Source organism: Accipiter gentilis, chromosome 30 (assembly GCF_929443795.1).
Source record: "Accipiter gentilis chromosome 30, bAccGen1.1, whole genome shotgun sequence".
In the NCBI taxonomy this organism is placed as follows: domain Eukaryota; kingdom Metazoa; phylum Chordata; class Aves; order Accipitriformes; family Accipitridae; genus Astur; species Astur gentilis.
Window position 1 is genome coordinate 6,219,650 of NC_064909.1, and position 24,745 is coordinate 6,244,394.

The following is a 24,745-nucleotide window of genomic DNA, read 5'->3' on the forward strand; positions in this document are numbered from 1 at the left end:
GGTACCCTGCAGAACCTTTGTCAGGTCCTGGAAACAGCCTAGGTGTGATCTAACTGCAGAAGAGAGCAAGGGGGATGCCAAGAGGGTGATAGGCATACTTCTAAATATATCACCTGTCAAGGTCCCTCCTTTTGTCTGCTCCTTCAATCATAAAAGGTTCCAGTTGTCTCTGGATCATCAGTGTCTGCTTGATGTTTGGGAGTGTGGAAACCTCCCATGCAGCTTCAAGCAAGCAAAGAATGAATGAGACTGCTGAAGGCACGATAAGCAGCAGGTGCTCCTACCCAGTCCTCCCTCATTCCTTCTCAGGCTTGCACCTCTGTTTTCTCTCCCCATTTCCCCTGGCACGCTCACTATCAACTCTCTCCTGCCAGCTCTTTTTTCAGGTACTAACTCCTCTGTATCACTGTTCTGGACCACATCCTCTCTTATAGAGTAGCTGCTGTCCTGGTATATTGTTGTTTGTTGCAGTAGGGTTATTATCATGCTGTCAGAATTGCATGTCAAATGTATCTGTATATTGACTCTTTTTCAAAAGTGTACACTTCAGATTCAGTAAGTCTTCATATCTACAATGAATGTCTTAGTCTGATTTTGGCAGAAGACCTCTTCAGATTGTAGTAGTTCATTCTGGCCTGTTCTTATTGTGGAAAACGAGCAATGGCTATTAATTTTTTTTCTCAAATATACACAAGTATTTCCATAGATGCATAAAGGTCTTTGTGCCAGAAGTGGGTGTTGGGAAAGCTTTAAACCCTGGAAATCAGATTTGCCCTTTTGGTGGAAATGCACCAACAAGATTAAAACTTCTGTTTTACTATGAGAAATCACTTAGGAATTCAGCACTTTAAATAATGACCTGACTTTAAATAATTAATGACCTAGATGAAAGATATTGAACGTTTGTAGTTCATACTGAGTTTGACTTCAGTATAGTTGAAGTATCTTAGCACCTTTTCTTCCTTTCCACAGTCCATATACCTGCATTTGTTTAGCTTTATAATATTAAGTTGCTATTCTTCAAGGAACAAAATAGTTTAAGGTAGGAAAAGCCAAATTAAAACTTTTCTTGTTCCCCACAAAACACTTTTATAGCAAACAAAATGCCTATTATGTACTCATCTCGCATTTGTAAATTGCAAGAAATCTTTTATTTATTCTCTGGTTTTCTGACTGTCTTGTTTCATTGGTGAAACAGACACCACTGGCAATTAGAACAGAAAACTTGAGACACCAATAATCACTTTTTTCCAAAGGAAATATAAATGGAGCTATTCTTGAGTGCATGTTTGACTTGCTTCTTTTTATTCTAACTTTTTTACCTATTGAATTGTTTTGTGCCATAAGAAATACCATCTAGAGCCTTTGCTCTTTTGAATGGAGTAATTTTTGAACCCTGATTGACTCAAGATACTGATAATACCATTTAAAACTTCTCATTTGTCTTATGTGAAACACCTTACATATTTCATACTTTTTAGGTTATTATGTTAATACAAAAGTAATTAATTCCATCATGGAAATAAATGCGTGCCATGGTGATGCTGCTATTGTCCCATCCAGTGAATACTACCCAGTTTGAAAAAAGCCTAAGGAAGATGTAGAGATGGACACAGAACACTTTAAAAGACTTGACATATACATCTTGTTGCCAAATAGTTGTTGTTAATAGTTTTTATTTCCTGATGTAACACCTAATAAAAAACACATGCTTTATGTGTGTATCCTGTGTTGCAATGTAAAACTGCAGTCCATAGATAGTCCTGAAGCATTTCAAAAGGACAGGACTTTGTGTAATTACCTTTGGGTACTACTCTCTCATAGGAGACTTGTTGATCAGGCAGGATTTCAAACCTCTGTGGTGGTACTACTTAGTGTTGTATTAAAAGTGACCTTAAAAAGAATGAAGTGCATCAAGTGCTTCCAGCAATAGAAATGCTTTCTTTTGTTTGCTGTCTTCAGTCAATCATTTATACTTCTGAATTATTATATTGTAAGAAATTATTTCAAAATTAATCAAACTAAAGTATATTCTGTAGATGTTAGGAACTGATGAGATAACACTCTTATGACTGTAGTTATTTCTCTAGATTATTGTACTCTGTGAGACATTTAAAAATTGTATTGCAGCATCAGGCCTCTTCTGTTGCCAGAAGTGAAAGAAAGCGGTTATAAAAACCAAAATTAGCATTTTATGTTTAACTAGTTTTAAAATATATAAAATATGGCATCTTGGCACTCGGTGATCACTAGGGAGGAAAAAGCAGCTGTCTTTGTAACCTCATCCTGCGTTTAGCAGTAGTACCGTTTTCCTTAAAAAAAACATGAACCGTTGGTAACGGTGGTAGATACATGGTATTAAAGAAGGAAATAGAACTACAAAGTAAAGTAACCCTTAGAGAGTTGTTTCATGTTCTTCATTTTTCATTTTTCTGAAAAGCCATATTGTGCTTTTAGATAGGTAAAAAGTTATTTTTAAGTTAAAGACCTTTCAGATAGATACACTGAATATACAGTATTGTCATTTTAATCTAATCTGACATAAGAATTAATAGTTCTAATGACATTTCAAGCTATTTTCAGTATTGTGTAATGGGGTACTTTGTGAACAGTTGAAGAAGTTCATTTCATGTGAACTTTAATTTGTGAACTTCTGTGATCACATGGTCCAAATAAATGATCTCATCCTAAATATTTCCCAAGTCGAATTGCGGATGTTGTTCAATTTATCATGTCCAGCTCTCAAATTGTTACTGCAGTAACTTCTTGACTTTTTTACTCTCTCATTATGTGGTAGGCTTTGATACTAACAGTTGGATTTCCTCAGAAAGAGAGGTGTTCGTAACCACCACTGCCTTTGACACTTTTTTCCATCAACTGTTTGACTAGTTCAGTTTTCCTAATGTTTCTCCATCAGCCTTTTCAGAGGAATTCATGTTATATCTGAGTGTTTTCTTTGAATTCAGTTTTATTTCAGTGATATTTATGAAGATATTCATAAAGTCAGTACATGAATGGGGCTTATAATGGCTTTATCTTACATGGGTAATCCCTGGAGTTTTACAGAAAAAAATTTGTTGAATAGAATTACAGTACCATGATTAGCCATGAAAATCCTCAAAACAGTTGCAGTGTTGCATCTATACAATCATCAAACATTTCCAGGTGTCCCTGGATGATGGACGATGCCATTGAATTTTGGTGTCATGTCAGGACCAGGAGGTGTTCGTTGTCACATAATCAACTGAATTCCTGGAGAAGCTTGCTTTGGGTCTTTTTCTTTAGTTAGCCTGATTTTCCTAGGAAAAAAGTTAAAAATGGGTTATTTCAGGTGGCAGATACGATATTTGTCCAATTTGTACAGTGACTAAACCAGAGAACTAGGTGATAAATTTGAGGAAATTTTTCTTTTATTTCATGGTTTGTAATACAAAACATTAATACTCAATATTGTATACTGTATTGTACACAATGCTATCGGTAAGGGATCTCTTCACAGATTTTTTTGTAGTGAAAAATGTAATGTCATCAGTAAGTATTTTATTTTGACCTTTTAACCTGTTTAACAAAAAGTTTTTCTCTATTGTTATCTGCGGCTTACTAGGAAAGCACTCATCCTCCCTAACAAGTAAATAAATAAATAGATGGACTCCCCTTTTGCAGCTGGTTGATAATTTTTAATGTATTGTAAGGCCAACAAGACTAATAAAGTGCACAGAAAAGGCTTAACAGTGTTTGGAGAGGGAAAAAGGGAACTTTGTTTCAAATAAAGTTCTCTTGTTTTTCCAAGTGCAGTTAACTTGTGGAATTGTGTGGAATTTAAGTAAACTCCTAAACTACCTCCGTGGATTCAGTAACTACTGAAAACATCATCTTACTAATTCATTTAGTTGTCCTTTTTGCCAAATTTAAATATTTTGGGGGAGTTGAGGTTATTTGAAGCAATCATACTCCATCCTGTTTTATGCGCTTTACTGAAGTTTTATTTCTATAGTAAATTTTACTGCTTCCAAAAAAATATGCTGCATTATGTGACAATCCTTCAACATACACTGTCAATCCCCAGCAAAATCTGTTGATGACCAAGTTCATGGATACTTTGTGATCAGGATTTAGGACAGGGTATGGCGCAGACACCTGTAGGGCTCTGAAAGATTGCACCACTGTGATAATGGAGATACACATAAGATTGATGTAATGAGGAGCCATTCTGTGTGGCACCTTTTTGCAGCTCTCTTTATGGTTTATCAGAGGTTATGAACAAAGTAACAGGAACATACAAGACAGGGTAGTGGTGACTTCCACTCATTTCTATTCTGCCATATTCAGACTGAAGTGGTTTAAAACTGCAAGCTCTCCCTAGATTCTGGTTTAGTTTATCTAAAGGTAGTAAACAAAGTGTTTAATATGTTAGCTAAAGAAACTATTGATTTTGGTGGGTGCTGTTGCAATTGCAGCCACTTGTAAAATAGGAAAGTGACAGGACACTGCCTGGGTAGTGGTGGATGGAAACCAACACAGGCAAAGCCAAATTGGTACTGTTTGTGAAGGGGAAAGACACTGAAGAACCCACTGTGAGATACTCTGACCACCTTGTGTTTGGTGTTTGTTTGCAAGAAAAAGGGTATGAAGTATCCTGATAGTTACTTGTATCACTGCAGAATGGTTTTCAGCTGCCCTGAGCAAATCTGGCATGTAGTGAAATGCCTTGTTGTTGCTCTCATTGCCAGTTTTGAGGCTTTAACGCCAGAGGATTTCTGCAGGCTTGTGCTCTGCAAACAGCTTGTGCACAGCAGTCCACATCCAGCTGAGCATCACGAGCCCTCTGCTGGGTGTTGCAGCTGCGACTGATCAGTCGCCCTTCCTGAGCCGTTTCAGTAAAAAAAAGTAAGATTTCTCAATTTAAATAGCAGGCCTCTGCTAACCTAACTCATGTGACTGAAGGGAGTGGAGAGTTTGCTTTCATTTGAAGCCTGGCCAGGAGGTTTGGTTGGACAAGTGTTGGGCATGGTGACATCTCCCATTGGCACCACTGTGTTCAGAAGGCAGCCTCTATGCAGTTCAATATCCAAAGCGAGTGAAAGGCTGAGCTACAGCACCTTTAAAAAACTGTTCTTAGAACTGTTTTTAGAGACGGACAGCTGTACTCCTCTGGGATAATAACATCAATGGCAAGCACATGCAAATGTTGGAGAAGGTGGTGTCGAGTAAGGAAATACGTTGGAAGAACTTGCTTTTCAAAAAAACCCTTCTGCCATAAGAACTGTTGCTGTTGACATTCCCTTTTGTCAAAAGCACATCTTATCAATTGCATGTGAGTGGAAGAGAGAAGGAGGAAAAATAATAATAGACAACAGATCTTCCTTGAACCTTCTAATGCCTCTGAAGAGAAGAGCCCCAGCAAATTTCATCATTTTTCTTTGGAACTTGTCTGTAACTGGTGAATTCTCAGAGACAGCGTTAGTCTGCTGTGATGCTGCTGATAGTAAAACAAAGTGCGTGAGCTTGCTAGAGTTCAGGAAATGTTTGATAGCTTTGAGTTTGGCACTTTCTGTGATAGCGTAGGATGCTTGTTTGGCTGGGGAAAAAAAATCCACAAGGCAATGAAGCTTTGTGGCTAATTAAAATCAGAAGGAATATTTGAGCTGTTTTGGGGAGGTGAAATCAGCTGGCCAGCGAGATTAAACTTCAGGAACAAAAGAGAAATATATTGCAGGTAGAATTCCAAGTGTTTAAAGCAGAGATGCAAAATTCATTAACGTTGTTCTCTGATTATGCGGTTAGCCCTCTCCTTGCCCTTAAGTTTACCTTGGCTAAGGCACTTGCAGTTAAATGGCACTGTGAAAATTACTGGAAAACATTAACATTAACTTGTTGTTGTAAGCTGACATCATGCTGAGCCTGATGGGAAGTGAAAATTTATAAATAGCTTGTCCATATGCGTAAGGCAAAAATCTGCTGAGTTTCAGCAGTAGCATGATTCATGTATTTGCTGTAGTTTAAGTTTCATCATAAGCTATCTATGTTTCTATGAACTTCATAGTTTCATAAAGTACCAGTTCAAAATTATACCAGTAGGAAACTTCAGCAAGATCAGTGGTCCAAAACTGATAAACTCTGAGGAAATACTGTCTGTGTTTTCTGTGCATTTTTGGTGGTACAGCCGACATCTTACTGGCATGTATTCTTCCCACTGTTTACTCTGGAGAGCAAAGTGCTTTCAAAAAAGTATACTTAAAGCATAATTTAGTAATTTTTTTCTCCCCACAAATACTCATGCACATGCCTGCTATCTGTGAATTGGAACTTAAGGGATCTGAGTTAAGTCTGTCTCTGGGATGCATGCCCTGCAGATTTTAAATAAATCACTTAATCTCTCTGTTTCCTTGCCTGCTAGACTTTCTTCTATAATCTGTTTGGAAAAGGGGGTAGGGGTGGGGAGGGGGGAGACTACAAAGATTGAGAAGCAATATGCCTTTACATAAGTAACAGCTTTATTTCTTCATCATTCATGGAAAAGAAGTAGAAGGATGATGTGTATTTCAGGAAGCCAGTCCTCCTGTCTCTCAGGTGATTTTTTTTGTTGGAAAGTGGCTGTATCCAGATCCTCCTGTGACAAATACTACTGCTTGTAGTACAATGAGACTAAAAACATAGGGGGGCTGTTTGGCTGAAGATTGTCTTTTTCCCTCTCATGGTACAGCTCGGTGGGATCCTCTTACGTGAATGACTTCCTAGATATTACTGTAATTAAAAGAGTTTGCATTACATGCACCTTTCTTTGTGCTGTTATCCTATATACTGTCTTTGTAAAGCTGAACTACTCATTATTAATTTTTACACTTGGAATTCAGTTTGACTTATCTACAAGTTAAGCCCACACATTAGCTATGTTGTCTGGACAAAGTTACTTTTATTGCATGTTACAGTTGCATGTTCTTTTTTTGTAGGGATAATTTTGACAGAGGAAAATTCTTGTGAGTTCTACCTGCATTCGGCTGTGTTACTTTGCAATGGAGGAGTATGGCATTTGAGTTCAGGGTCTAGGCACCAACATGGATGATGTTTGATGTATCGGTATAGCTGCAGCCCCTAATGTCCCTGTTGTTACCAGCATCTAATTGTGTGAGAATTTTCTTTAAGGGAGGGACGTTTTCCCTGTTATTTGCACTCAAACAGAAGTGCAGCAATCTCTGCCATGGAAGAGCGATCAATCTTCAGCAGGCTTTATAATGTTGCCTTAGAGTTCAGACAAAAGAGTGCAATTGGTAATACCGAGTTCCTCAGATGTAAATGGAGCCATTCAAAGTGACAATATACTTGTAAATATGCAGCAATGGAAGGGGAAGTTGATCCTCATACAGTGGTATGTACAGTGACAGGTTATGGCTGACTTGATGTATGAATGGGGAAAAGCTTTTGGAAGATGTAATACGACACTGAAAAACGCCACCTTTTTTTTTCATGGGTAGAGCTACATGCACTTGGACATTTAATGTGGCAAATTATTCCTCAGACTTTAAAAATACTGAATGTTTTACTTTTGTTTGTGAGACCTGTATATGTGTGTTGTCTAAGTTTAAAATCATTAGCTGAGAGAAGAAAATTGTTTTCTGGAGCTGCAAGTTTTACTTCACTTTATGCTATAATGTTAATTTAGGAAATAAAAGGATCAAATCGATATAGCTTACTTCTAACTATTTGCTCAGCTTGTGCATTAATAAAGACATTCCTGAGACAGAAGATCACCTCTGCTGAAACCAGCAAAGCTACGGGGTCAAGTAGCAGTGTACTTCTGAGCGCTCTTTATGAACATGTTTGTACTGACAGTGGCTCTTACATGTCAGCTTCTTAGTGTCAGAGGGGTAGCTGTATTCTTTAATATTCTTCCTAATTGTAAACATCCCTGAGTAAACAAGGGTGTGTACCTTGGTCTTTTTTTTGCGTTCATGTGGATGTGTGCAGGATAACTGTGTTACGAGGACATAGTCTGGGAATGAATAATTTCAAATTGTTTTACCACCACCCCCCAAAAGAAGAAAAAAAAGAAAAAAAACTGCTTAAAGGAGAGGGAAAGCTTTCTATCCCTTGAAGTAGCTAGATTAAGACAGCGATGGGTGGGTTTTTATGGTGGCAGGGTATAGACTCAGAAGAGGACACTTCATTGTATTCTTCCTGCTGTTTGTTCTGATCAGACATACAGGCGGAGCACAGTTTTTAACTGCTTCCAGCACAGTCTGGTGTGTTCATTTCTCTAGACTTTCAGGTTTTGGTTATCTGCTGCTGGGAAGATAACAGGTATGTTTGCAGAGAGTGGAAATGCCACCAGCTCCACGGTAGCCTCTTTTGTCTCTGGTCAAGCTGGCTGGTTAGGAGGATGTGTGTGAGACCCTTACGTGTCAGTCAGCTTTGCTTTTTCTTAGTGCCGTCTACTTCGTGGGGTTTTCTGTTTTCTCATCAGCCAACCTGTCTGTAGGTCTTTTGGTTGGGCTTCTTTACCCAGCACATGTGCCTTTAGGTATAACATGAGTGATAGCTTAAAAAGTACCTCAAATCCTAATGGTAAAAAAAAAGTCCTAATAATTACAAAGTCAGACCTGATATCAGCTTTCTGTGCAAATAGGCAAACCGTGTGCTTTTAAGAGAAAATTCAGCTAGGACTTCCAAGTAAATAACAGTAATGAATTTGATGTTAGCTGGCAGCAAACTTCTCATTGGGTTTTTTTCTCCTAATACAGAATTTGAGTTGCATAAGCACATTTTAAGCTGGAATTCAATTTCATCCTGACTAAAATAGGGAAAAAAAACCCCTTAATAAAAATGGTATTGCAAATGGTATTGCAAGAACTTTGATCTGTGAAATTTCACATTTGTTGGCTTGTTTTAAACAAAAGCAGGAGTTTATCTTCAATTTTAAGAACACATTTTTAATAATGGATGTTTTGTGGTATATATCTATCACTGAGAAGAAAGCTACTTTGCTATTTTTCAGCATTTTGTACCTTTCATTAGTTATGGCACATTCATAATTTTCAGATTATTAAACAGCTGTGTTATTCTTGCTCAGTTATATGGAGTTAGCTAGTATTGTATTTTTATTCATAACTTCAGACACTTTCATACCTTATTTTACAACTTCTTAATTCAATCAAAACATGCTTGCCTGCATTTTAATTAAAATAACTTGATTCTTTTATAAACCTGGCTTAATGAATTTTGATGGATATATTTGGAAGAAGGATTTAAAAGCCCTACTTTCTTATGAATAATAAACCAAAGTTGTGTAATTACATGATGAAATGTGCTGACAAAACAAAGCTGAATTTGTGGAAAACTTTAATCATGAACCAGCTATTGCTTTAAAAGAAGAAAAAAAATTTATAGTTTTCAGACAGATATTTTCAGGAGGAAATATTTCAACCTCAAAACAAATTTGAGAAAGCAGTATTCATATATGGTAATCATATATGACAATCATATAATTTATATTTGGCAGAAATAATAATCTGATCTCTTAGTTGTGAAATTACTATCATGAAATTAAGACTTCAAAGAAAGGAGGTGGTAAGAAGAAAAGGTGATGCCTGTAATAATCTGGTATATATAAATAATCCAGGACTATGAGAACAATGTAATAGATGATGGCTTTTCTAACACATTTGTTTGGGGATGGCAAGAGAATTGATAAATATTTAAAATTCCTCTTCAATCTATTTTCATTTAAATGTGGAAATAAATTCACAATATTTACTCTGCCCCCCCTGCAAACACCACCTTCTCTCTATTTTTCTCATAATTAAATACCTCAGATGAAGGAAAGCCTTAAAGTTCATCATAGAGTTGATGTATCCACACAGTTGCTAAACCTCAGTGTGACAGAGGATGAATCATACACTGTGAGAGCGCAGGGCACGGGGGTGCCACCAGCGCTGTCTGGTGCAACATGTTTGTGTGGTGTGGTTCTGTACTAATTTTAAACTATTTCCCTGCAACTTGTGTAGCTGCTTTTGTTTGTGAGAGTGGCACAAACTGCAGGGACTGTGTTCATACCACACTTGCTGGTAATAAAATGCTACATTTATTTTCCACAAATATAAATTTTTACAGATTAGGACAATATCAGAAGGTAACCAGATAGTTATAAACTCTCCCATCCATTTTTGTGTAGATATCTTCTTGGAAAACTGGAGGGAGGTAGTTGAGGGTTTTAGTCCCATTGTAATTATCACACTGGCACTTTTCATCTTTAAGAAAAAAGGGATTTTTAGGGCTTGTTTTTCTCTAGAGATAATTATTGTAACTTTGAACTTTTTATCATCCTAATGAAAATACCTTCACCTGTCACAGCAGCTTGCCAGTCTTTATCTACATGGTTGTAGTAAAAAAATGAAAAATTTGGCCTCACTTTCAGAATACAGAGATAACTTGGTGGTTGTATTTATCATACAAGAAGAATAAAATTTATCTGCCTTTAAGTGAGAGAAGAAAAGGAAAATCATGTTTGAGGTTTTCTCACTAGCCTGTTAATACTCAGGCAAAAGCTTTTGATGGAACAATTCCAGAAAAACACATTTAGCTTAGTGCAGTAATCTCTTTACTGCTGCCATTTTGCAAACACCATTTTTTGGCTTTCCTTGTTGCTTCAACCTCCATCGCTTGGTGAGTGGCATATTTTTCCAAGCTTAGTATTTACACACTGTTTTCTTTCAGCTGGTGAAACATCTGTATTCTTTGTAATTTTTTTAGGGAGTTAAATGATCTATGCTGAGAAAGTACAGTTTAGGGTGATGTCAGTTTGCTTCCCCCCACCCCTCCCAAGAAGCACTGAGATGAACACTGGGAGCATTGTTTCAGTCTTGTACTTCGGAATGTGAATATTTGTGCTGTATACTTAATTTCATCCAAACATACCTGAGGGCATGCATGCAGAAGTTTTTATTGCTTCAGGTCAGCTTAAGGGGAGAAAAGTTTCACTTTGCTACTTCACTGAGAAGTGTGCAATTATATAACCTTCAATGTGGGTTTGGAAAATCTGATTGTTTAAAAAAGGCACTTTGTGCAGCAGCATGTTGAAGGCTGTGTTTTCTTTTAAATATGAGCATGTGTGCATGCACACCAAGTATCCACCTAATCGTTACTTCATGTCTGAAGTTAACAGTTTATTGTAAATCTCAGATACCCTAGTTCCTCCTATAAAATTAATGCTACTGCTACAAAATATTAATTTAAATTTGTTAGAAAGTGTGTCACAATAGATCAACTTTGTGGCTATTAATAGTTTGTGTTACATTTTCAGTGTCTCTATGTATGCAGGAGAACTCTTGGCATCAAAGAAAGTTTAAAGGCACTTGCTAAATTCTGTGTTTGATACACGTTTTCATCCACAGTTGCATTGCTTCATTATTCTAATAGTGTATTTCACAGCCTGAATACAGAAATTTGAGCTGATACGAGAGGCGCTAAAGATAACGATCAGCTTCATATCATATCAAAGTTGATGTGGGGGAGCAGAATGTCTCTTTCTCATGATTTATATTTTTCACTTAGCTGATATCTAATTGGTTAAGTATTTTTTTAAAAAAAGTAATGTGCTTTTTTTTTTTTTTTTTTACTTGATCATCCAAAGTGAATACTTGGAATATAGCAGATACTATGTCTTAAGGTCTGCTTGGGTACAAAGAAAACACTCAACTTTCTCATGTCATGACAGAGAGACACAGAAGTCTCTCAGCGTTGCATCTGAAAGCATGCTGTTTGGTGGGGAATGGATGTGAACAGGACAAGAAGGATATGTGTGATGATTGACCAGCAGGGAACCGAGCCTGCTGTTTCCTTTTTTGCCCCTTCCCTTCCCTGCCCTCCTCTACTTTTTTCCCCTTTTCTTGAGGCTTCCACAGTAGAAGAACAAGGATGAAGCATTGACAATGCAAAGGAATGGAGGGAAGGTATTGGACGTTGGGAGTGGCTGGAGAGCAGAACACAGCTTCCAATTAATTGGCATGCTGGGTCCTAGGGTTTTGCTAATTAGGATACAGTGTCATAAATGAGCTGGCTTGATGCCTTTTTTTAAAAAAAAAAAAAACAACCCTGTTGTTCTGCGCTAAGAAGTCCTCCTGTACTGGTGGTTTTACCTGCAGCAGGTTAGCACGTGCTGGCTCAGAGTTACAACCTCATGGACCAAAGGGTCTCAGGATGGTCAATAGCTGGACATTGTTCCCTATTATGTATCCAAGTACCTGGACTTCCCACGGCTTGCACTGTTTTAACAACTCTTGCCCAGGTTGATGGGCAGTCTCTATAGTCCTGCTGGTGTATTAGCCTGACTCCTGAACAGCCTGCTCAGGGAAAGAAAAGGTTTTTGAGCATCCACCAACTCACCATCTTTAACGCAGGGTTCCCCAGAACTACAGAGAATATCTTGGGTGTTGTATCTTCGGTCCTATTAAAAAGACTCCCAACATCTCAAAAATGCTTTCAGGCTGCTTTCTTGGTGTTTAGTTCATGCCAAATTTAAAAATAATTGCTGTCATCCTGTAAGTCTTCATAAATCTTCCTCTACAGACAGTGCAGATGTTTTGTAAAACTACCTTTAAAAAAGAAAAAAATCATTCATATATTGCCTTAGTGTAATAAAAAAACAATCTCACATACAAAAGGAACACCATGATCTCATTGCATTTATGTGTAAGTGATGAATTAAGCAGAGGATTTTAAATCGAGTAGTATTTTGGACTTGAGGAGAGCCATGTGCTGGAAAGCCTGTCTATTTTATTATGTAAATCAAACAGTCTCTTAAAACTTGCTACCTCCCCTTGCAAACATTGCCTGATTTGTAGTCTTAGATCATGGAAGCTACAGCAATATTACTATAAGCCAAAGAATGACGTGTCACATGTGATGGAAGTGCAGAACTACTGAGGTTAACTTTTCCAAATTGCTTGTTTGGTAGCTTACATAAAATAAGTCTTTCAATAAAACATGCTGACATTAATTACAATTTCAAATTTAGTTTAGGCATTCTAAAATCTTTTGCTGAAATAAAGAATTCCTTTGTGGGGAAAGCTTTCTACGTCTCTAAAATTTGGTGAGGGGACCTGAATAAATGGTAGAGGGCTTGCACTGAAATAATGAGAAAATCAGGTTTTTGCATATGTCAGAAGATGGAACAGGGTATACTGTAGTAGTTGAACATTGTCTTTGATGAATGCCAACGTTTTTCAAGAGTGAACCAAACTCTTATGTGAGTTGCACCTTCTAATCTATTGCTTAAATATGGCTCATGTCCTCTGATTTTTACCATCCGAATAGTATTAAAAGGATATGGTTCATATAGAGACTGAACTGCAGAGGAGTGTTGATTGCGTTTTCAGTACTGAATTTCCTACCTGGCCTAATTTAAATCCACAAATTTGACCTACTTAGTATGCACAGTTCTCCCTCTCTCAAGACCTTTTGCTTGAACTATCAAACTACTTAGGTTTCATGTGTATTTAGGAGGGAGGCACTTTGAGAGTTGTTTTCAAAGCTGAAGAGATTAAATTAATTTAAGCTTCTAGGAAAAAATATGATAGCCCCTTCATAATTGTGAAACAGATTTTATATTATTGCTTAGAGGTAAATCCCTTCTCATTCCTGGAAATGAACAGAAGCACCAAAGAATAAAACCAGAAAGGTTAAGGCACCAAATGGTTTTCAGTTAGCAGAGGATATAAAAGGCAATAAGAAAGGCTTCTGCTTATATATTATTTTCCTTTTTCATCCCTTTTCTTCTATAGTGTCCTTTGCAGAGATTAAGGGCAAGCCACAAAAAAAAAAATAGAGAGAAACTAGTAGCAGTGGCAACTTTGTGCATTGGTTTTTATGAAGAAGGTTAGTTTGAGTAGATGCTTACGTAAACCGTTTCAATAAGCAGACAGTTGCACAGGCAAGAGCAGTCTAAAGAAGAGGATTCAAGGTAGAGATCTCGGGTGATACTCAAATGTTTGTAAGCGTGCACTTTTGCAAAGTGCTTTATAGAAAAAGATCAAAATTCAAAGAGATCTTGGAAAGACTGTCTTAGAAAGATGGTCTGCTATCAACAAATTGATGTTCGGTACAGAGGGCTTAAAAAGATTTGAAAAAAAGAAAGACAACAGCTATCTTTCCAGGATGTCTCTTGCCTACAGAGCACCTGCTAACACAGGGAGACAAGAGTTTATTTAATTGTTCCTGTCAGAGGGGCCCCAGTGGGATCTCTGTGTTTAATAAGTACCTCACTAGGAAAAAATCTGGAAAGACTGAACGGCGTCCAGAGAACAGTTGTTTACCATGAGGGCAAAGGAGAGGAACACCTTACCTCAAGACCTTGGATTTTGAGGGTGAAACACTAGAAGGGGTTGCATACAAATATTTTGGAATCTGCTTTCGTTGCTGTTTTCAGGATTAGGACAGTCAGGCATTTGTTTCATTGGAGAATGTTTAGACCCTGCCTCACTGTTTATATGGATTAGATAGTCTCTTGACATCTCTTCTGTTCTGTTTCTGTGCTTATTTGAAACCACCGCAGCTGTTTTTCCACTTGAATAATTTCACAAAAAATAACCCAGATGAAAATGTGTCAAGTTAATGCTATGCGGCAGTGCTTGTGTTTCCAAAACAAGCAAACAAACAAAAAAAAAAATATAACCCCGGGAGCAAGTGACAGCTGGAATGCGGGAAACCAAGATCTGAGATGTAAAAATCTGGATATAAAGGTTTTTCTTTTCCCAAAGTGAAATGAAGGCCCCAGCTTGATCCCTTAGTTATAAAATTGTCACTTTGGAAGTATGAAGTGCTAATACTTTCACACATTGGGAGTGTTTCCATATAAAATGCTCATGTATGTATTTTTAGAAATGGTCTGATTACAACTTTAAAGCTTCCTAAATTCTGCACATTACCAATTTCAATAAATAATGGGGGATGTACTTTTTCGATTTGCATAGAAACCCTGTCATGTCTATCAACGTAACTTACCTGTGTAGGCAAACAGAATTTCAAATTTGGAGGCTGTAAGGCAAGTTGAAGAGGGAGAGTTAGCACCCTGTTCCTCCTATTCCAGCTTCCAAATTGCACATGTGTGCAAAACTCCTTAACCCGAGCAAAATCTTTCCCATTAGGCTTCAGTGTTGCACTGTGTATCTCCGTGATTTTCCATTTAGAAATCAACTCACCTAGGTGTTTCCTAGGTGAAACCTTGCACCTGAATGGGAAAGGTATACACTAAGTGGGATGATATGGGCATTATCATTTGTGTCAGAAGTGTGTGTCAGGCATCCTCTCCCACATGCAGAGAGGGTGGATACTAGAGGGGCTGGGCTTGGAGAGTCCCTCTCCACTGTGCAGTTGGTATCAGCTTTCATATATTATCCAGTATTTCCTTTTCATGCTTATGATCTAGATGACTACACATATTTTTTTAACTCCATTTTTTCTTAACACTTTTCTATATATTCAATACTGCTTGGAAAACCTGTTTTTAAATAGCAAAGGAAGGTCTCTAAGAGCAGAAGTTACTTGCTTTGTTAACTGTCTGACCAGAAGACTGCTGGTCATGCTTTCTATTTTGGTATCTTTAATTCCTTCCTTCGTGGTAGCTAGAATGTGTTTACTAGGCTTTTATGTGAAGTTCTGGAGGAGATAGCGCAGTTGGTGCAGAGCCCCAGTGCAGGAGCTCAGTCTTCTCTGTCCTTGGCAGGGAAAGGTGTGAGCATCTCCCTTCTCTGTGGAACCCAGCTGCCCGCTGGGTTTGACTGGAGCCCTGAGCAAAGGGTGTCAGGAGCAGGAATAAAGATACTTTTCTATCAGCACTTCAAAGTAGTTATAGATGATAATTCTACTGCCTTTAAAAAGTTTTTTGCTCAGTGTGTGGATTTTAAAGACACTTCTCTGTCTGCTTACTTGTACGAAGCAACCATCCCTGCTCCATCCAGTGGGCCGAGGTGCCAGCGCTCTCCGCAGACATTTGTGCCGGCCTGGCGCTGGTGAGCAGATGGCACTGCAGGAAAGTTGAAAGTTGAGGGATGCTTAAGTTGGCAAGGGCCAGTAGGAGTGGTGCTCATCTGGTTGTCCTCTGCTCACTTCATGGAGGTTAACATCTTCCAGCACTTTCTGTGTTTTGTTCTTGAATTACTGTGAAAAGTGAATTTTAAAGAATAGGCAATTTAAGTATTCTATCTGTTCTTATGCCAAATGAATACACGTTTTTCCTTGTGTAATAGTTGTTCATTTTGCAGGTGGCTGTTTGCATCTTACAGTCATTTGGAGGAAGAACAGTGGCTATAGAAACTCTAGTTTCAGTTCTATAATTTCTTTTTTTTTTTCTTTTTTAGGTTTTTCACTTACTGCAGTTGTACTTAGAATCAAAACAGCTCTTTAGTTTGGGCTTTCAGCAGGGACTGGGTGACATCATTGCCTGTGTAGGAACCAAACTGTGGTTGGCTAAAAGGTAAGACAAAACACAAGATATCTATGTTTATACGCATAGGTAACTAGCATATAGAAGGCTTGGCTGATGGGGTTTTTTAAAATTATTTTTTATTTTGGCAAGGTGGACAGTTTTCTTTCTCTAGAAACGTGTAAAATTTAGGTGCCTTATTGGCTTGCTGGTTTTTTTAATTGAGATGATTTTTTTTTTCCCCTTGAAAAAGCAAGGATGAAAAAAACATAAGTATATTTTACATGTGTGCATTACTGTTTTTTAGTCTTCTAGTTCATTCTCAGCTAAATTTTATAGTCCAGTCATAAAAAAAAAAAAGTGTGAATGAAAATGCCTACAGAAGCAGCCTTTTTGAGGATGAGTGTTGCTTCTGGGCTAAGAAAAAGATGCCACATATATGAGGTTTTTATGTTACTATTTTCTCTGACTTTGACCTTTACAATAAAGTAGTAGAAAAATGTCACAGCAATTGTTGAAACTGTCAAAGGTATTTAGCTCCCCACAAACAATCCAAGATAGTTTTGGAAACATTTTCCTTAGGTTTCTGTAAAAGGATCTTCAGATGACCTACATACTGCATTCAAGAAACTTTTGTTTTGGAAAAAAAATCTGCTTGATCTCATCAATTGCTTTTGAAAATTCCCACCAAAAACTTTAAAGGAATCAGAGAGCACAAGTCCTTGTGTAGATAAATAACTGGGTAAAATATTCCAAATTACAGTTTGCACAGCGGAGGGAGGTCACCGATGCAGTCTAGTGTGGACCTCTGATAAACCTATGTTGCTTGTCATCATCAAAAGAAAAATCATAAGTGATTTGCAGAAGTGGGGTGACTAGTGGGTTGAGGAAGTCTTCTGCCAGTGTTAAATGGGTTGGGGTAGTCAAGATGCAGTTATCTTTGAGAATTACAGAAGTGTCTCCTGAGAAAGTGAGAGTCATGATATATCAGGTAAAACTTGATTTAAATATTTGTGAAATGATGCGCATGAATAAAGCAGTGTGGACTTTACTTGGGGAAAGAGTGGTTGACTGAGCAGATTTTTTGTCTGAAAAAAATCACCCTGATTCTTGGTAGAGCCCAAGAGGGGAGGGGGCAAATATCATAAAAAGAATGCAGAACAAAACAGAAAACACACTTAAGTTTGTGTATTAATCTGTGTTATATATTTGAATATTGTGTATATCCCAAAGAAGATACAGTAGAAATGAGCAGTAAAAAGACTGACAGCAAGTATAGAATAGTTTCTAGATGGGGAATGACTAAATAGGCTGAGATGTTTTGAGCCTGGAAAAGGGACAACTGAGGGATGACATGGAAAAAAAGAATTTAATGCTATGAGTCACATGGAAAGGGGACAGGTAATTAGCATCCCTTCCAATGCAAGGTGGCAGATTTAAAAGAAAGAAAATATTGACGTTTTTAATGTATTTTTAGCTTAGCCATGGAACTCCATGATACAAGATAGTGTTGGTTTTAAACCTATCTGTATTTTTGGTTGAACAGAGTCATGGAAGAAAAAGCCCAGTGAGGTTACTAAGTATGTAGATATCACAGTTGGCTCAAGAAATTCTTCCGCAACCTTGGAGGTTGAAGGAGAGGTTTTGGCAAGTGTCACTGTTCTTATGCTTCCCTTTCCTGTGCATCTGCTCTCTGCCTCAGTTGGAGACATCATGGTGGATTTGGTGGACCTTCTGACTTGACTCAGTATAAGCATTTTAAGTCTTTAAATGAGAGTGGTAATTTATTTAATTAAATTAAATCAATTGATACTGTTATAAAGAAAAAAACCCCAAACACGGAGACCAAATTCAGTAGAAAGATACTAATGCTAAATAATTCAAACCTCTTTCTCCTGCAGCAAATATGTAAGGGCTAGGCTCTGTTCATTACAAATTTTAAATATAATCTGTGTTTTCAAAGTATTTTTTCAGAACTGTCGTTTTTAATACATCAGTCGTATTAGCACTGACTTTTTATTATTATTATCTCCAGAAAGGAAATGTTGTCAGGCTGTCTCTAAGAAATCCTGGTACATGATATAGGTATCTGCCTGAAGAGTCATATTTTCTCTTTCACTTGCCTGTAAAAAGCCACAGCTGTATGTGCTAATATTAACCCTCTGTCAGTAGCACATTTTCATTTTGTCAGTTTGTTGTGGCTTCCTTTTCATATTCATGCATTCTCAATTATACAGTAAATGCTATACATAAAGTTTTTCTAAACATCTTTCTCCCCAGATTGTAAAATTTTATATTATGAGCATATAGGTTTGCAACACTAAGTTAAGGTGTTGGGTTTTTTACAGACAGAAACTCTTTTTGCAAATTTCTGATGTACTTACTGTCTCTAAGTCTTGTATAACCGTACATCCTTAGGCACACATTGAGCTAAGGTGTGTTTTCTTTTTTCTTTCTATTCTTTTTTTAAAGTCTAAAAAAAGCAAGTAAAATATCCATGAAATGTTTGGTAACTAAATTTACTTCTAAGTATGTTTTAAACATAAGACTATGATAAATGATAAAGCTGAAAAGTTTTGCTTGCCTCTTAACTTTCTGCTTGAGATAAATATGTTCAGTGTGGTGTGATTTAAAAACACAACAAACAAAAAACCCCCAACAAACAACCCAAACAAAGATATTGAAATAGATGGTATTTTCTGGTATTTTTAGTCTCCCACATTCAGTGTGCAGCTTTACCATTTATATTTGGCTGCGTGGAGCTGAACAACTGTTCTGTGATGAACGGTGGGTTTGGGGGGTTTTGTTGTTGATTTCTTTTTCTTGTTTTAAAGGAGTTATGGGAGGTTGCTTGGCAACTGAGTTGTGTAACTCAGTAAGTCCATCTGTACAGTTTTCTGGATGTTGGGAGAGCATATCAGGAAACCAGCACTTCATTCGTGCCTTGTTAGACTTTTTGGAACGCATCTGCTGCTGGTCACTGTCAGAGAGGGTGGTGGCTGGCTGGACCCTCAGTCCACATACAATCATTCTTACCTTCTTTCTGTTCAGGCAAAGAGAGTGAGTACCACAGAGAAGAATTAATGAATCCCCATGTTTCTTCTGCTTTTTCATAAGGACATAACTTGGCATGTCACCGATACTGTAGCGCAGTGATTGTTTGAAAAGAGCGTATTAGAGCCACACACTATTAATCTTAAATGCGTAAAAAAAAAAGTTAAAGTAACAGGAAAATGGTTTGTGAATTTGGGGAAATGGGGAATTATTTCCAAATATCAGTCTTCACTCACATTTCTGTGCTAGTTCTGTAAAGTTCTTGCTGGTGTTCTTTCAACTACATACTTCCTTTGCACTATGGAACAAACTTCTCTGAGAACCCTGAATTACAAAATTTTGGATTGCACAAGTAGCTCTTAAAAATGAGGCTTAATTGTCATGTATATATATCTGGAGGAAAGGTTATCGTTCTTAAGCTGTTTGCTGAACTGAGTGGGGGGGTTTGTTTGGGTTTGGGGGGTTTTTTTACCTTTTCAGAGCCAGAATGTAATTTCCTTTCATCAGAATGTATTGGTATAGAATAGCTCAAGAAACTATTGCACATTCCCTGTAATATACTAACCTCTTCTCCCTCCTCCACTGCCCGCCCCCCCCCCCCCCCCCCCCGATTTTGCTTTAGAGAATAAAATAATGACTCGCATTCCCCAAACTGAATTTCATAAAACATTCATTTTTTCAGCTGGTATTTTCCGTCTGTTGTGAAGACAGGCTTCTCATGTTAATGGGACATGGTTACCTTTTCTCCTTTGTAGCATATATTAGAATATCAGAAGAAAAAAAATCTTTCTTCCACCTTCCTTGTTTTTTTCTACATCTTCAAAATACTAACTTTTTTGAGTATTCAAAAGTAGTATTTCCATTTTTGATGTTTTGGTGAATAAGACCGGCCTTTCATCCACTTCTCAAGGTGATGCTTGAAACTTTTCACTTTGTGTGCGGGTTTGTGCTTCATTTGGTGTTTTTTATTTTGTTCTAGAAAATTCTTGTTTGTTAGTGTAAAGTGGTTTAGTAATGTTATTTCTTCCCCCCCACCCTCACACCAGTGTTAGTTTATTGCATTTTTTGCAATTATGGGAGATGCAGGTGTTTGAGAAGAACAGAAATTTAAAAAATACATAAAATCTGCTTTGTTGGAGAACTGAGGTGATGGAATGAAGTGATGGAAATTAGGCTGGTGAAAGCTTTAAAAAAATAATCAATATATCAAGCTAAGCCTTTGAAAGAGTTCAAAGCTCTTTCATATGAATGAAAAAAAAAAAAAAAAGTTTTTACCTCAACTGCATACCAAGGAGTTACAAGACTAACTCTAGATGCCTTCTGCTTCATAAATACAGAAAGCTAAAAGAGCAGCCTTTGGAGCTGGTAATTTGTTGTACAGAAGTCCCGGAAATATCTGTCTTGTTTCATTTGTAGCCTTTGGCATGGCAAAGTATTGGTATTGGAAAATTTGTGAAATCATGTCATTGCACAGCTTTGCTGTAGGATGCTGTCTTCCAATGCTTTTAGTTTGGGGTTTTTTTTTCTGCCTTTCTTCTTGCTGGAGACCACAGGACGGGGAAAAGACTTTGAAGTTCTGCCAGAAGTCAAATAACATACCTTGCTAACTTCTAGCCATGTGCCATTTCTTAGCTGAGAGCTTGTCTGCACTGGTAAAGTTTACTTCTAAGAAGGCTGCTTTCCTGAAACTGACTTACGTGGAATAGCCTTGTATAAAACCAACTGGCTTCGCATTTTGCAAAGAGTCACTAGTTCATCTGGAATGGACCGCCTGCAGTGTGTGCACTTAGCTTTATAACCCAAATATCCCATGCTCTGCAGTGCTGCTGCTTAGCGCTCTGCTTTATGCGTGGGATTGTTAAAAATACAAATGGGTCCTGATGCAGGGGCACAAGATTCAAGCTCACACAACAAATACATGCAAAAGTTATTCCAGGCTTGGACTCCAAACCAGATTCACTGTCCACTGAAGTCCTTGCTGCTCAGTTTTCTCCAGGCTGACTCTAGGATGATCCAGCTATAACTGCGATCTCACAGGTATTTCGTAACACTATAGAGTACGTTAACTTGCCAAGTTGATGACTGTGGCACTCCATCAAGCCTGTAGTGTCCTTTTCCCCCCCTCCGCTTTTGGCAGTGTTACGTGAGTGACAACAGGCAGACAACCAGTCTTAGGTCCTTCCTAGAAGGAACTTCATGCGAGGTGCATTTAGGCCATTTGTGTGGAGAACAGCAATGTGGCCTTGTTATGGTTTCAGGACTTTGCGGCTCAGAGAGCGTAACCTAAATATGCCCTTATTCTTCTCGTTGCCCTTTAGGAGAGACAGCAGTAATTTCTAGTGAGCAGGCTGTTAAAGACAAAACAGTGGCACATGCAGGCCTATCTAAATACAGGTACGAGATGCCCATGACTCCTGGCAGCTTTTTGCAATCACACAAGCTCTGTGTGATTTTTGGAAGGGGGACGTTCTTGGGGAGCTGGAAGGGGCTTTTTGTACTTTCAAAGCAGCAAGAAGGCAACAACTAAGGAGAATGTAAGATCACCCTCCTTGGCAGAGTGGTCCTTCTCTTCAGATAGTTCCCTTGCCTCTTCCTCTTTCACTGCATCAAGACGAACCTTCTTGTCCTTCCAAGGCCATGTCTGCCTTTGGCATCTTCCCGTTTTCTAATTTTTCCACTTTTCCATTTCGGTCTTTAAAACCTACACACTGAGAAGTGCAGTTAATTACTTTTGTTAGTTAGGGATCTGCATGCATTATACAGCAATGTTCATAAGTTGAAAATAGTTTTAATGACTGAGCCTGGCTCTATGGAAGTCTGTTTACTAGGTTTCAAATTAAAAAGTTAATGTTCTGTCAGCTGGGCTAGAACAATAATTTATGTGTGTGCTCTTACACATGCAAAACATCAAGGTAAATTTTTGTTGTCCTGTGGTTTTTTTTGTTTCAGCTTTCCAGCTGAAAGCAAAGCATACCAGTATGAACAGTTACTGCACATCAGGTGCACAGTGGTAATTTATTAGTCTGCACTTTCTGACCTGTGAGCCTTATGTAGCCTGGTTTGGCTTTGCCTTTGAGAGCAGAGTCATAATAGTTACGTTATTGTTCATAAATATATTCTTGGAGGCATTCATTTAAATCTTACGTGCTTTAAGCAGACTAATTCAGGTTTCTGTGCTGCTCCAAGTCCACTCTTTCAGCAGTTTTGATAACAGTATTCTTAACGCAGCTGTGAATTGTTTATTTAGGTAGTTGGTGATTTCTTGTTTTGAAACACTTGCTTTGGTTATCAATGGAGATGTTTAAACTTCAGACTGAAGCTTAAGATGTACTTTGCATAAGATAAAACATTCTTTGACTCTGGTTCATAGATAGACTCCTAACTTAAATATGAACATTTAAGGGATATTAAGAATTGAGTAAGGTTGTTTAAGGTGTGTTCACTCCACCAGTGCAACATTCAGAGTAGGCACAAACCATGTACAGTTACAGGTTTTGGTCATAAATCCTCACTCATACCTGAAAATGCTTCCCAGTAAATAAACAAAAGAGTTTTAGTAGCTTGCCTCTTTATAGACAAAACCCCGATGTTAATTGCGTAAAATTAATTAAATTTGCACATGGGATTAGTTTGACCCCTAAGTTGTTTAGGATGCTGTTAAGGGATCACATGTGGTTCTTATTAAGAGAACAAAAAAGAGAACAGACAGGATTATTTTATCAATCCAGTATGCTAAAAACAACACCAACAAAACACAACCTTTCAGTATCATTCATCAAGGACAGCCAGAGCACAAATTAATTTTTCTTAACAGCTGAAGCTCAGGATGTTCTTGGTGGTATCACAATGAAAAAATAGCTTGTGTAGCTTCTTTTTGAAGCAATAAATTCTCTACCTTTACCAGGGAAACTAACAGCAACATAATAGTCTGGCTTTGTTAGTGGCAGAAAAACTTAGATCACCAGACCAGCAATGTTCCCTTTGGAGAAAATGCCTGCTATAATGCAGGATGAGCTGGTCTTATAGAACGGGCAAGTCAAGGGGACTGTGCACATGGTAGTTACTCCAAGATCTCAACAGCACCAAGTTGGCAAGTGGATGCACTGTTACTAGATGTTTGTATTTCTGTGCGGGTGTTCCTGCGCTTCCAGGAACTCAGCAAGGATTACTTGGTAGTGTAGGCTTCATTATTTTTTTAAATGCTTTCCATTAAATGTAGGTCTGTTGGCCGTGATGTTCACTGAAGTGCTGGTTTTGTATTACATGGTTAAAAATGCTATGGACAAAGTTTAATAATTAAATCCATTATTAATGTCTCTTCAAGAAGACAAGAGGAAGTCCATGCATGTTGATTCAGTGCTCCAGATGTGGGCTCTGAGACAAAATGCATTAAAATATGAAGGCTACCTTCTAAGCAAATATACCCCTAAAAACTTCAGTCTTTACAATACCGCAGAATTTGAAAGCTAATAACCAAAACAATGGGAGATTTAATCCTTTAATCAGCTGCTCATTGTATGTGTAGGTGTGATTTCCATAAGCTTTATTGTCTCCATGAGTGACAAATGATAATTTTCGAGATCTCTCTGCAGGTAACATGTGGTCAATACAAGGCCAGCTTGGCCTAGTTCATCAGCAACTCTTCAAGGATAAAACTCCCTATGGATAGCCCCCTAAGGATTCTGTTGAGTTGACTCTATCAAGACTCAAACATCATAGAAGATGCACTTCTTGGTGCATTTAGAAGATACTGTAGCTGATACAATTGCGAGTCACGTATCAGAAGAATCTGGCCACCAGAAGAAAGACTACTTTGCAGAGATTTGCCATTCTTCAGGAAAGAGTAAGCTGGAAGGACAGGGAGGGAAAGATACTGTAAACCTAAAATTTAGTTGCCAGTGTGCCAGCCTGAAGAGCTGAGGTTATGGAAGACAAAGGCAGACTGGGAAACTCAGAATAGGAAGTTACACAGACCCCATCCCCAAGTACTAGCTGGCATTAGGACATGTTGGACTTAATCCAAATTCTTCCCTGCATTTATGTTAGAGCTAAAGGTGAAATTCCAGCCTCAATTGTGTGTAAAATGTTGACTCATCAGACATGTTTTTAAAGTTCAGAAATGCAAGAATTTGTGAAAAGTCTTTTGCAATATCATCCTGTGTATTGGCTAGAATATGATGTTTGGGAAACCAATTCAATTTGTCTGTTGGAAGCAAAAACTGTACGTAATATTGGTGGCTAGAAAGTAGGAGAGTTTGAGGTTTAAATTCAACACCA

The 24,745-nt window shown here is 37.8% G+C and overlaps 1 protein-coding gene across 8 annotated transcripts in view; it reads left to right on the top strand.

The window, feature by feature from the left end:
* The window catches only part of THADA (THADA armadillo repeat containing), a 170,627-nt gene that overhangs the window by 89,750 nt on the left and 56,132 nt on the right, over positions 1 to 24,745 (top strand). For 7 of the 8 annotated variants that reach the window (XM_049833903.1, XM_049833902.1, XM_049833904.1 and 4 more), the window contains one exon: positions 16,350 to 16,465. The exons of the other annotated variant lie outside the window; for it this stretch is intronic. In XM_049833903.1, the coding sequence (XP_049689860.1) occupies positions 16,350 to 16,465 (116 nt within the window). The remainder of the gene's footprint in view (positions 1 to 16,349; positions 16,466 to 24,745) is intronic. 8 annotated transcript variants of the gene reach the window in all.